At 38.6% G+C, this 11,414-nt stretch overlaps 1 protein-coding gene and 3 pseudogenes across 2 annotated transcripts; all 4 read right to left on the bottom strand.

The window, feature by feature from the left end:
* Positions 1-322: 322 nt before the first annotated feature.
* Positions 323-2,539, bottom strand: LOC103332645 (heat shock cognate 70 kDa protein-like; annotated as a pseudogene). Its single transcript, XR_016127430.1, has 2 exons — positions 2,205-2,539; positions 323-1,790 (listed from the first exon to the last, which is right to left on the bottom strand). The product of XR_016127430.1 is annotated as a heat shock cognate 70 kDa protein-like (transcript).
* A 1,589-nt stretch (positions 2,540-4,128) lies between these two features.
* On the bottom strand, positions 4,129-5,125 carry LOC107880125 (heat shock 70 kDa protein 4 pseudogene; annotated as a pseudogene).
* Positions 5,126-5,255: 130 nt separating this feature from the next.
* LOC103332702 (heat shock cognate 70 kDa protein-like) lies at positions 5,256-7,711 on the bottom strand. Its single transcript, XM_016794790.2, has 2 exons — positions 7,228-7,711; positions 5,256-6,855 (listed from the first exon to the last, which is right to left on the bottom strand). Exons 1-2 carry the CDS (start codon positions 7,433-7,435, stop codon positions 5,477-5,479), a joined length of 1,587 nt encoding a protein of 528 aa, XP_016650276.1. The 5' UTR covers positions 7,436-7,711; the 3' UTR covers positions 5,256-5,476.
* Positions 7,712-9,200: 1,489 nt separating this feature from the next.
* LOC103332644 (heat shock cognate 70 kDa protein-like) lies at positions 9,201-11,222 on the bottom strand (annotated as a pseudogene).
* Positions 11,223-11,414: the final 192 nt, after the last annotated feature.

Here is an 11,414-nt window from a genome sequence, read left to right as displayed (position 1 = left end):
AGGTTGGCACTGGCAGCCAAAGAAATGAACGTAAGTGGACAGCCAAATTTAAATAACCAATTTTTTTTTGCCATGGACAACAAATAGGTTCTTCCATTTACAATCAAATTGATTTAATACGCTATTTCAATAGCATGGCTGTCTCAATTCCTTCCCAAGTTCAGCATCAGTAAATCCAATGTAAGATATTGCCCTGCCTGCCTGCCATTTCAGCATAATCCTGCTGCCACACATCTAAACTCACATATTGGTGTTAGTTTTCTAAGTATATTTGGATGAAGTATTAGGTTTTAAATTAAGGGGATACAAATTAAAGTTAATATAATGGTTGAAAACATTATATCTATAAAACCCAAGAAGAATTACATAGTTGTCTCAGCTCAGTTAATTATAACAGACTGTTTCAGTGTTCATCATAACATGACCTTTCTTACATTATCTTCTCAATTCCCTCACAACTTGTGTCATTGCTACTGAGGGTAATCCCCTTCTTCTGGCCAGTCAACACGTCCTCGGCAGATACGTTCAGAATTCCGTTGGCATCAATTTCAAAGCAGATGTTGAATTTAGGGACACCCCTTGGAGCTGGAGGAATATCTTTGAGCCTAAAATCACCCAAATAGTAATTATTCAACGTCGTTGTACTCTCGCCCTCATAAACGGCGAATCTAACAACAGCTTGGTTGTCATGGCGAGTGGTAACAGGATAATTCTTCTTGACAGGCATCTTGGTGTTTCTTGGAATCACAACTGTCATGTCGCGCTCTCGTCCAGTCTCCACACCGAGTGATAGAGGGGTGACATCCAAGAGAGTGAGGTCTTGAAGCTTCTCATTTCCCTTGCCACACAAGATTGCAGCCTGAACAGCAGCACCATAAGCCACAGCCTCATCCGGATTAATGCCTCTGCACAGCTCCTTACCCTTGAAAACATTTTGTAAAAGTTGCTGCACCTTGGGAATTCTTGATGAGCCACCAACAAGAACAACATCATGGACACTGCTTATGTCTATTTTGGCATCCTTCAAACACTTATCCACAGGCTCCATACACTTGACAAAGATATCCCTATTGAGTTCTTCAAATTTAGCTCGAGTAACAGTTACATAAAAATCAGTACCCTCATACAAACAGTCAATTTCAATGTCTGTTGAAGATGTAAAGGAAAGTCTCCTCTTTGCCTTCTCACAACTATTTTTTAGCCTCCTAAGAGCCTGGAGTTTCCACTCACATCTAAATTATGCTTCCTCTTGAATTGCTCAACACAGAAATTAACCATTTTGTTATCAAGGTCTTCACCTCCAAGCTGAGTGTCTCCAGCAGTTGCCTTCACTTCGAAGACACCACAACTTATGGAAAGCAGGGACACATCTAACGTACCACCACCGAAATCAAACATCAGCACATTTCTCTTGCTGTACCAACCAGCCCTCTTGTCAATGCCGTAAGCAATGGCTGCAGCAGTGGGTTCGTTGATAATACGTGTCACCTTTAAGCCAGCAGTGGCACCAGCATTTTTTGTAGCCTGACGCTGCGAGTCATTGAAGTAAGCAGGGACTGTGATCACCGCATTCTTAACAGTTGAGCCGAGGTAGGCCTCAGCAATCTCTCGCATCTTCATCAGAACCATGGATGAGATTTCTTCAGCAGAAAACTTCTTCTCTTGGCCCTTGTTGGTAACCACAATCATGGGCTTATCATCAGGACCTTCAATGACCTTGAAGGGCCAGAGCTTCATATAATCTTGAACACATGCATCACTAAATCTTCTTCCTATCAACCGTTTTGCATCTGAAAATTTATGCCGTATTTAGAAAAGTAATCCAACAAAGAAAAAGAAATTTACAAACTTTGCCACGCACCAGCAAATTTCTGTATAGAAAAACAAGATCATATTTGCACTAGAAAACTGGTGAGAGCATACTTTTTATGAAACTGAAAGCATAATACTGAGTTAAGCTATGGCTTCTTAAGCAGTATCCTTTAATCCTCACTAATTAGGAACACCCATATTAAAATCAAGACAAAACTTTCAACCTCAATAAACGCTGGAATTAAAAAAAATGCAATATAAAACTAGACAAAGAAGTAGAGGGAAAAAAAACAGAGAAAAAACAGAAAAATTAGAAAACACACAGCCTCACAGGAAATCTACAGAACAAAGAAGTGGCATATATAATTTGGATGTGGGAAGATAAAGCTTACCAAAGATGGAGTTTGTAGGGTTTCTGATGACCTGGTTAAAAGCAGCATCGCCTATCAATGTCTCAGTATCAGTGAAGGCAACGTGAGATGGAGTGGTCCTGTTGCCCTGATCGTTCACTATGATTTCAACACGATCGTGCTGCCACACTGCCACGCAAGAGTACGTTGTCCCCAAATCAATTCCAACTGGATGACCTTCTTCTCCAGACATTCTCAGCTCAAAAACCCAAAGAATAAAATAGCAGAAGAAGAAAAATGACCGAAGAGAACAATTGGAAGAACAACAGAGAAGTTCAACTATTTTACTTTTGTCTAAATTGTTGTGCAGGGTTGTGTTTTATTACCATTTGTTTTGGGTTAACGTCATCATTTTATCGTCATTTTATTTGTCTGATTTTTAAACTTCTAAACTATTTTAAAGGAAGAAGAGATATTGAAGGTGGGCCTAGTGGAGTGGAACTTGGGACATCAGGCCTTGGAGTGGAACTTGGGCCTTACCTTGACGTCATTACTATTGAGTCATTCTACAGTGAGGGTTTTACATATGGTCATTTAAGTGATGTTCTATCTCTTAATCATTAGATCATGCTAACTAATTTAATCAAACGACTAACTGATTTGATCCAACGATTAAAAGATATAGCATCACCTAAGAGCCACATATAAAGCCCTCACTACATAATTCTTGCATTACTATCATACTTCTATTGTTGCAAATGACCCACTAGTGTAGTTGTTTGGAGCAATTGCTCTCCCAGAAGAGGTAATGGTTTCGAATCCTAGCATCCGTGTAGTGTGTGTGAGTTTAGTATTCTATCGCCCATCTCAATAGGAAAGGTATTCGAAAAGGTAGATTCATATTATTGAAGTATAGTATTTTTTTGGACAACGTATTGTATGGTTATCCTTGGAAAAGTTTTGGCAAAAAAAAATCCACGGAAAATTGGCAATTCTTTTTATAATTTTTTATTACAAGCAATGGGGGAGGGGGAAATAAATAATATGCACATAATATAAGGCTCTATTTGATTCACGGAAATAAATTGATGGGAAATTAATTCTTGTGTAGTTTTCTATGGGAAGGGAAATCAAAGGATAACAAGAAATTTCATTTTATTTCATTTCACATGTTTCGTTTGCATGGATTAAAAATACATTTTGCTTAGTTTTCCAATTATATCCCTAAATCAGAAATATGCATTAAAATGTGTAATTAATGTTTGCCTCAGTACTTTTAATTGTTAATAGTGGTAAATTGGTCATATAAAGATGTGATTAATGCTTGTATTGGTTTTCCATGAGGAGGAAAAATGAGACCCAAACTAGATGAACAATTTCATTTTTCACCTATTTTTCTATGAGTCAGGAAATCATTTCCTAAGTTTGGACTTATCAAACATGGGAAAGCAAATAATTTATCATTCCCAAATTCATTTTTCCATGAACTAAACGCAGCTGGATGCTAGGGGTGTCGAACCCCAGACCTTGGGCTTGAGCCTAAGCATACAATCCACTATGGCGGTATCCCTTGGCAAAAAGTGGCAATTCTTAAGTTATGTTTTTCAAAAAACGTGGCAATTCTTTTATTTTTTTGGCCATTAGTTACTGCCAAAAAAGAAGAAGATAATAATGATAATGATAAATTTGGCAGTGCTAACTTGTATGTAAAAGCATCAAACTAAAAAACGCCTCTTTTTATCTTTGTACCATTTATATACCACTCAAAAATACCAACCTTACCTTATTATTACTCTTGCATTCTATAAAGTAGCAGTGTTCAAAAGCTCATGTATCTTAGACATGACATTGTTGACAACAGAGGGCCAATGGAAGCAATAAAACATTACACAAGAACAAGCCACCAACGGGTTGATTGTCGGAGGCCTCACCCCAGCACACGAATTTCTGATTCATCTCGTAACACAACCGCCACAACCAAAAAGGACTAGTTTACAGTAATAACACACCCGCAAGGTGTGAAATTTGATTAATAAAAGCTATATCAGTCTATTGCATGCCAGAAATTAACGTTTCTTACATCTGTCTATGGACTTTCTTAAGGCAATGTCTCAATTCCTTCGGAAGTTCTTCTGTCACTTTTGAATGTAATCCCCTTCTTTTGGCCGGTGGACTTGTCCTTAGCAGAGACACTCATGATACCATTCCCGTCAATATGAAAGCAAACATCAAATTTTGGGACCCCCTGTGGAGCTGGAGGAATGTCATTGAGGTTAAATGCGCCTAAAAAGTTATTGTTCATAGTTCTTGTACTCTCACCCTCATAAATGGCAAAGCGGACAACGTCTTGGTTGTCAAAGAGAGTAGTAAAACCCTCCTTCTTCTTGACAGGAATTCTGGTGTTTCTTGGGATCACAACTGACATGATATGTTCATAACTTATACTCACCCCAAGTGAGAGAGGGGTGACATCCAAAAGAGTGAATTCTTGAAGCTTCCCAGTTGAATTCCACAACTCAAGACAGTAGCTTGAACAGCGGCACCATATGCGACAGCTTTGTCAGGATTAATGCCCTTGCACAGCTCCTTCCCATTGAACACATCCTGCAAAAGCTGTTGCACCTTGGGGATCCTAGAAGAGCCACCGGCAAGGACAATATCATGGATGCTGCTTATGTCCATATTTGCATCCTTCAAACACTTTTCAACAGGCTGCATGCATTTTTCAAAGAAATCCATGTTGAATTGCTTGAATTAGGCACGTGTAAGAGTCAAGCAGAAATAAATTCCCTGATTCAAACAATCAATGTCAATGTCAGTCTCAGACATAAATGAAAGCCTCCTCTTCGCCTTCTCACAGGCATTTCTTAACCTCGCAAGAGCCCTCGGGTTTCCACTAATGTCTTCATTCTGTACACAAATTCATCCCAAACCAGATATTTCCATGGAAAATGATGACTTGAGTCTACTAAATGTAAAAACAAAAAAAACAAAAAATAATGCTTCGTTCTTCCAATTACAATCAAGGTCTATGTGATAACATTAATATACAGATAATAATAAAAATATGGCAAACCCCTAAACAACATCAGATTGATTTAATATGCTATTTCAATATTAGCATGGCATAAATTAATGTGCCTTACATGACTGTCTCAATACCTTCACAACTTCAGCATATCAGTAAATCCAAAGTAAGATGGATAGATAGGAATACAAGATTTTGAGCCACATATAAACTCACACATTGGCTCCATCTTTTGGCCTTACATGCCAGAAATTAACGTTTCTCTTACATATGTCTAGATACTTTCTTAAGGCAATGTCTCAATTCCTTCAGAAGTTCTTCTGTCACTGTTGAATGTAATACCCTTCTTTTGGCCGGTAGACTTATCCTCCGCAGAGACACTCAGGATACCATTTGCATCAATTTCAAAGCAAACTTTAAATCCAGGAACACCTGCTGGGGCTGGAGGAATGTCCTGAAGGTAAAATGAGCCTAAAAAGTTATTGTTTGTAGTTGTTGTACTCTCACCCTCGTAAATGGGAAACGAGACAGTCTTTTGGTTGTCAATGAGAGTAGTCATACCCTTCTTCTTCTTGACAGGAATTCTGGTGTTTCTTGGAATTATAACAAACATATCATGGGAATCAACCTTATCCAACCTCCCAATCTCCACCCCAAGTGAGAGAGGGGTGACATCCAACAGTGTGAAGTCTTGAATCTTCCCAGTTAGATTCCCACCACTTAAGACTGCAGCTTCAACAGCGGCACCGTATGCGATAGCCTCATCAGGATTAATGCCCTTGCACAACTCCTTCCCATTGAACACATGCTGCAACAGTTGTTGCACCTTGGGGATCCTAGAAGAGCCACCAGCAAGGACAACATCATGGATGCTGCTTATGTCCATATTAGCATCCTTCAAACACTTCTCCACGGGCTCCATGCATTTTTCGAAGAAATCCATGTTGAGTTGCTCGAATTTGGCACGCGTAATAGTTAAGCAGAAATCAACACCCTGATCCAAACAATCAATGTCAATGTCAGTCTCAGACATAAATGAAAGCCTCCTCTTCGCCTTCTCACAGGCATTTCTTAACCTCATAAGAGCCTTGGAGTTTCCACTAATGTCCACTTTATGCTTCCTCTTGAATTGCTCAACACAATAATTCACCATTATGTTATCCAAGTCACCACCTCCTAGATGAGTGTCTCCAGCAGTGGCCTTCACTTCAAAGACGCTATCAGCTATGGTAAGTAGTGAAACATCTAAAGTACCACCACCTAAATCAAATATCATCACATTTCTTTTGCTGTACCAACCAGACTTCCTGTCAAGCCCATAAGCAATGGCTGCAGCAGTTGGCTCATTGATGATACGCATCACATTTAGCCCAGCAGTAGCACCTGCATTTTTCGTAGCCTGTCGCTGTGAGTCTTTAAAGTAAGCAGGGACTGTGATAACTGCATTTTTCACAGTTGAACCGAGGTAGGCCTCAGCAATCTCCCGCATTTTTACAAGAACCAGAGATGAGATTTCTTCAGCAGCGAATTGTTTCTCTACGCCCATGTGGGTAACCACAATCTTTGGCTTATCATCAAGACCTTGAATGACCTTGAATGGCCAATGCTTCATATCATTTTGAACACATTCATCACTGAACCTCCTACCAATTAACCTTTTTGCGTCTGCAAATTGATGACGAAATTAGAAATACACAATTCCCCAAGGAAACAGGTCATAAGATGAAAATAAAAGCATATCGTTAATATAAAAATTGTGTAAACTATTCCAAATTCTGTCACTCTCTCACTCTGCCACAATGATATTACTAATTAGTTGTTATGTTACAAGCAAACAATAATGAATAAGTAGACCTTCTGTGCTGAACAAATCACTTTTAAGGTTTAACTAAACTACGAACTTAAGAAACAAAAACAAGAACAAAAAGAAGACAAATTAAAAACAAATGGAAGAAGCAGAGCCTCAGCAAAATTCAAAGCTGATTGGATAAACAAATTAATTGGTCATACTCATATGGGAGAAGATCATGAGCTTACCGAAGATGGTGTTGGTGGGGTTTCTTATTATCAGATTGTATGCAGCATCACCAATCAAGCGATCAGTATTTGTGAAAGCAACATAAGAAGGAGTGGTCCTGTTGCCCTGATCATTCACTATAACTTCTATATTATCATGCTGCCACACAGCCACACAAGAGTATGTTGTCCCTAGGTCAATCCCGATTGCATGGTCCGCTCCCGCCATTGTCAGCCAAAAGAAAACTCTGAAGATAAAAATCCCACAGCCTCGCTCGGTTGGGTTTTAGGGAAATTATTGATTCTTAGTGTGGATTTTAGGATTTTAGGGGCTAGAGAGAGAAGAGGAGGGAGGAGATAGAAGAGATGATGAGAAGAGACGGAGAGAGCTCAGAGGGAAAGTGAAAGTAGCTTGAAATTTTTTGTGGGAAAGTTGACTAGAACTTTCTTTTGAAAAAGAAACAACGTTGGATTCTTTTTCTTTCGAAAAATAAACTTTGGTTTTGGTTTTTATTATTACTAGCCTCTTCGCACAAGCTTCCACGTATGCGAGAGTTTTTTTTTTTTTAATTTATTTTTATTTTAGAATTAAAAAAGATAATGGGTAGTTGTATTCCATAAAAATAGGATTCATATATGATTTTTCTTTTAATATATTTTTTTTAATATCACAAAGTGTGAATTTACCATATTATCCTCATTTAATTAATAATTTCAATTCTTAATGTTTGCATTAACCAATGACATTTTTTGGTATTTTGAATGTTTTACCATTCTCTGCCTTATGCTTTATATATATAGATTAAGGATTTGGCTTTGGCTTTGGTTTTTAAGACAAGTATTGATGCGATAACAGTGATGTCTTACTCTATTTCTTTTTGAATGTCTACCTTTTAGATTCTATTATTAACTTAACAGGTTGTGTCGTGTTAACACTAAAAAAAACTGAGTTGATATGAATACGACACGAAAATTACAAGCACGCCCGTTTCTTACCTCATATTATATTGTTTTGTTCACTCTGTCTTTTACTGATGTATGTTGCCCACTTGGAGAAAGGAAAAAATTATAGGTTCTCTTTTTTTCTTTTTTTGGCAATCGTTAGAGAGGGAGAGAGGGATTACACACAACAAAATTATAGGTTCTTTCTTGGCGGGGAAGGAAAAGGAAAAAGAAGAAAAGTACAGCAGCCAAAGAAATAAAAGAAAGGAAGAGAGAGAGAGATATATATATATATATATATAGAGAGAGAGAGAGAGAGAGAGAGAGAGAGTTGCCGCACCAAGAAGCTAATAAAGAAGATATAAAGAATTGTACCACGGAAAAAAAAAATATATATATATATACAGAAAAAGAGAGAGCGGGAAAGAAAATAAAGGAAAAAGAAGTGGCAATTTTGGTAGGGTTGGCACTTGGCAGTCAAAGAAATGAATGTAAGTGGACGGCCAAATTTAAAAAACCAATTTATTTTTTTTTTGGTTTCCTTTGAGGTGCCGCATAAGGGAAGAAAAGAACGGGGAAAGATGATGAGATGCGTTTCCTTTAGGTATTTGACTAAACCAATATCCATGTTTCCTTTAGGTATTTGATTAAAACAGGATTGGTGAGGAAGTCGGAGGATTAATCGTAACTAGGAGATAGGGTGAATTTGTTTTTAGTTCCGTTGCATCCAAAGCCACACAACTAGTAAATGTCCATGGAAAATGATGATTTCAATAACACGGCATAAACGAATGTGCCTTACATGGCTGTCTCAATTCCTTCACAAGTTCAGCATCAGTAAATCCAATGTAAGATATTGCCCTGCCTGCCAGCCATTTCAGCATAATCCTGCTGCCACACATCTAAACTCACATATTGGTGTTAGTTTTCCAAGTATATTTGGATGAAGTATTAGGTTTTAAATTAAGGGGATACAAATTAAAGTTCATATAATGGTTGAAAACATTATATCTATAAAATCCAAGAAGAATTACATAGTTGTCTCAGCTCAGTTAATTATAACAGACTGTTTCAGTGTTCATCATAACATGACCTTTCTTACATTATCTTCTCAATTCCCTCACAACTTGTGTCATTGCTACTGAGGGTAATCCCCTTCTTCTGGCCAGTCAACATGTCCTCAGCAGATACATTCAGAATTCCGTTGGCATCAATTTCAAAGCAGATGTTGAATTTAGAGACACCCCTTGGAGCTGGAGGAATATCTTTGAGCCTAAAATCACCCAAATAGTAATTATTCAACGTTGTTGTACTCTCGCCCTCATAAACGGCGAATCTAACAACAGCTTGGTTGTCATGGCGAGTGGTAACAGGATAATTCTTCTTGACAGGCATCTTGGTGTTTCTTGGAATCTCAACTGTCATGTCGCGCTCTGGTCCAGTCTCCACACCAAGTGATAGAGGGGTGACATCCAAGAGAGTGAGGTCTTGAAGCTTCTCATTTCCCTTGCCACACAAGATTGCAGCCTGAACAGCAGCACCATGAGCCACAGACTCATCCGGATTAATGCCTCTGCACAACTCCTTACCCTTGAAAACATTTTGTAAAAGTTGTTGCACCTTGGGAATTCTTGATAAGCCACCAACAAGAACAACATCATGGACACTGCTCATGTCCATTTTGGCATCCTTCAAACACTTATCCACAGGCTCCATACACTTGACAAAGATATCCCTATTGAGTTCTTCAAATTTAGCTCGAGTAACAGTTACATAAAAATCAGTACCCTCATACAAACAGTCAATTTCAATGTCAGTTGAAGATGTAAAGGAAAGTCTCCTCTTTGCCTTCTCACAACTATTTTTTAGCCTCCTAAGAGCCTTGGAGTTTCCACTCACATCTAAATTATGCTTCCTCTTGAATTGCTCAACACAGAAATTAACCATTTTGTTATCAAGGTCTTCACCTCCAAGATGAGTGTCTCCAGCAGTCGCCTTCACTTAGAAGACACCACAACTTAAGGAAAGCAGGGACACATCTAACGTACCACCACCGAAATCAAACATCAGCACATTTCTCTTGCTGTACCAACCAGCCCTCTTGTCAATGCCGTAAGAAATGGCTGCAGCAGTGGGTTCGTTGATAATACGTGTCACCTTTAAGCCAGCAATGGCACCAGCATTTTTTGTCGCCTGACGCTGAGAGTCATTGAAGTAAGCAGGGACTGTGAGCACCGCATTCTTAACAGTTGAGCCGAGGTAGGCCTCAGCAATCTCTCGCATCTTCACCAGAACCATGGATGAGATTTCTTCAGCAGAAAACTTCTTCTCGTGGCCCTGATGGGTAACCACAATCATGGGCTTATCATCAGGACCTTCAATGACCTTAAAGGGCCAGAGCTTCATATAATCTTGAACACATGCATCACTAAATCTTCTGCCTATCAACCTTTTTGCACCTGAAAATTTATGCCATATTTAGAAAAGTAATCGAACAAAAAAAAAACAATTTACAAACTTTGCCATGCACCAGAAAATTTCTGTATAGAAAAACAAGATGTTATTGCATAAGAAAACTCGTGAGAGAATACTTTTTATGAAACTGAAACTGAGAGCATAATACTGATAGTGTAGTTAAGCTATGGCTTCTTAAGCAGTACCCTTAAGCCTCCCCCATTAGGAACACCCGTATCAAAAAAATCAAGACAACTTTCAACTTCATTGAAAGCAGGGATCAAAACATTGCAGTATAAGCTAAAGCAAGTATATGTGGGAAAAAAAAGCAGGGAATAAACAGAACAGTTAGAAAACTCACAGCCTCACAGGAAATAAACAGCACAAAGATGTGGGAAGTTGAGCTTACCAAAGATGGAGTTGGCAGGGTTTCTGATGACCTGGTTAAAAGCTGCATCGCCTATTAATGTCTCAGTATCAGTGAAGGCAACGTGAGATGGAGTGGTCCTGTTGCCCTGATCGTTCACTATGATTTCAACACGATCGTGCTGCCACACTGCCACGCACGAGTATGTTGTTCCCAAATCAATTCCAATTGCATGGCCTTCTTCTCCAGCCATTCTCAGCTCAAAAAACTCAAAGAAGATTATAGAAGAAGAAGAAAAATGACTGAAGAGAACGATTTGAAGAACAACGGAGAAGTGAAACTTATTTTACTTCTGTATAAATTGTTGCGCAGTCCACAGGACCCCAGAATTTAATGTTGGTACATTGTTCCATGCCAAAATAAAAGGTGCATGAAAAAAAAACAC

Source organism: Prunus mume, linkage group LG5 (genome assembly GCF_029339155.1).
Source record: "Prunus mume cultivar Tortuosa linkage group LG5, ASM2933915v1, whole genome shotgun sequence".
In the NCBI taxonomy this organism is placed as follows: domain Eukaryota; kingdom Viridiplantae; phylum Streptophyta; class Magnoliopsida; order Rosales; family Rosaceae; genus Prunus; species Prunus mume.
The sequence above is the reverse complement of the archived record's forward strand: the minus strand, read 5'-3'. Positions and strand labels throughout refer to the sequence as shown.

Coding starts and splice junctions, on each gene's coding strand:
- LOC103332702 (XM_016794790.2), bottom strand. CDS start 7,435: ATGGCGGGAGCGGACCATGCAATCGGGATTGACCTAGGGACAACATAC. Junction 6,856..7,227: donor CCCCACCAACACCATCTTCG/GTAAGCTCATGA, acceptor ATCAATTTGCAG/ACGCAAAAAGGTTAATTGGT.